Here is a 1773-nt window from a genome sequence, read left to right as displayed (position 1 = left end):
TTGTTCCGATCAAGCTCATTCACCTTGCTGGAAGGGTCATCACTGGCGCTTTAACAAGATCTCCATGCACTCTACACTTCCGCAAGCAGCCGCAGTGTGAAAAGGAGTAGAAAGTGTTGCAGCCTGGACAGTGTCATCAGCGCCATAATCTAAAAGAGCTTCACAACATTCAACATAATTATTTGTAACAGCTTCATGAAGCGGTGTTCGTCCCTGAAAGTTAGGCATATTGACATTTCCTGATAGTTGCTCAACCGTATACGCCAACATAGTTGTATTTTTGCCCAGTGACAAGTGCACAAGAGTGTTTCCAGATTCATCAATGCATTTGGAGACATTTTCTTTGATACTTAAGAAGTCCCTTCGTAGACGCACTAATGTATCCATGTCGCCTCGTACCACGGCCTCTCGAACAGTATCCAAAAGATCTTTGGGTCCCTGCGGGCCGCCAATGGGATTTACCGCGTTCATTCGTCTGCTAAAATTATTATCAGGTTTTTAAAAGTAGAGAAACGAAAAAAAAAAAAGGAGTTTTTTTTTTTTTTTTTGGTTCACTTATATATATATATATATATATGCTGACATAAACAAAGCAAATCATTGGTTCATTATTATTATATTTCCTGAAGGAAGATGTTTACTCGAGAATTACACCACACTCAGATAACCACTCTTTAGTTACAATGGTTAATCCCAACATCATCGTTACGGGATCCTTCGTTTCGGAGCGCACGGATCTTTGTAAAAAGGCAAACGTGACGTACTCAGGAGGAGGAAATGTTCGCGCTATAGAACTTGATGGATGAATATAGGATATCATTGAGCGACCCAAGAGGATGTACGGTGCTTTCGTTGCCTTCTTATCCTTGTACTCTACTCCATGGCCTCGACACTCTTGAATAGTGGCCCGTCGGGCAACTTGATCCTTAAGGCCATAAATAAATAATTTTCTTAAGAGTAATTCCTGCTCCTTTGAGATTGTAGGCAAAAAAATATTGCTGATGTGGGGTCCAGAGTCCATTGCTCCGACATCGTTAGCATCAATTGTATCATCGACTTGTTCTACAACCGCATCCTGCCTCGCTAATGCATGTAGCTGCTGTTTCAGCTGCCGGGCCTCGGAAAGACTTTTTTGCACCAGACAGTACCGATAACAATTCCCTGAAGAAGAATCGTTCAAATATACTCCAAAGGCATTTAAAGAAGTAATCAAGTCACTCCCAGGATTTAGCAAAGAAGAAATGAAGGGCCGACGTTCATCATCGGGTTTTTTTAAATCCCTTGCCTTCCATTTTAAACCATTTCCATCACTAGTAAATACATTGGTAGTAGTTGAGTAAACAGCTGCTATAGCAACTACCATGTTAAGAATACAATCAGGAAGTTTCCGATCCAAGGCCTCCAGAATTATCCGTGAAAAACGAGGGGGAATTGGATAGGCTATCAGTCGTTTACCCAAAGTGGTGATACGGCGTTCAATTTGAGAGTCCAAAGCGCCAATAAGCGTCAAATGCGTTAAAGCCCGCTTCAATTCGTCTTCATTTGGAGGAGAGGGAAATGGAAATGATCCAACGTTATCAATACCTAAGTATTTCATCAATAGTACCACTGATTCTAATGATGTTCTGAGAATTTCGGGTAAGCCATGTTTTGGCATTAAGTTGGAATATGCGGCCGTACTATACAAACGGTAACAATGTCCAGGTCCCACACGTCCAGCACGGCCAGCACGTTGTTCTGCAGATGCCTGACTTGTCCACCCAATACGAAAGC

General features: G+C 42.0%; 1 protein-coding gene and 1 pseudogene across 1 annotated transcript, besides 2 other annotated features; both read right to left on the bottom strand.

Moving 5' to 3' along the window:
• Tc00.1047053432067.20 lies at positions 1-471 on the bottom strand (annotated as a pseudogene).
• Positions 1-1773: a sequence feature (heterozygous, Esmeraldo-like haplotype).
• Positions 557-577: a microsatellite.
• On the bottom strand, positions 638-1773 carry Tc00.1047053432067.10 (ATP-dependent RNA helicase, putative; the record flags this gene model as incomplete). Its single annotated transcript, XM_797399.1, has 1 exon — positions 638-1773. A coding segment is annotated over one exon (1136 nt), but the record flags the coding sequence as incomplete, so codon positions are not given.

The sequence above is a fragment of the Trypanosoma cruzi genome, genomic scaffold, assembly GCF_000209065.1.
Source record: "Trypanosoma cruzi strain CL Brener 1047053516755 genomic scaffold, whole genome shotgun sequence".
NCBI lineage: Eukaryota > Euglenozoa > Kinetoplastea > Trypanosomatida > Trypanosomatidae > Trypanosoma > Trypanosoma cruzi.
Note: the sequence above shows the minus strand (reverse complement) of the source record. Positions and strands in the feature narration are given on the sequence as shown.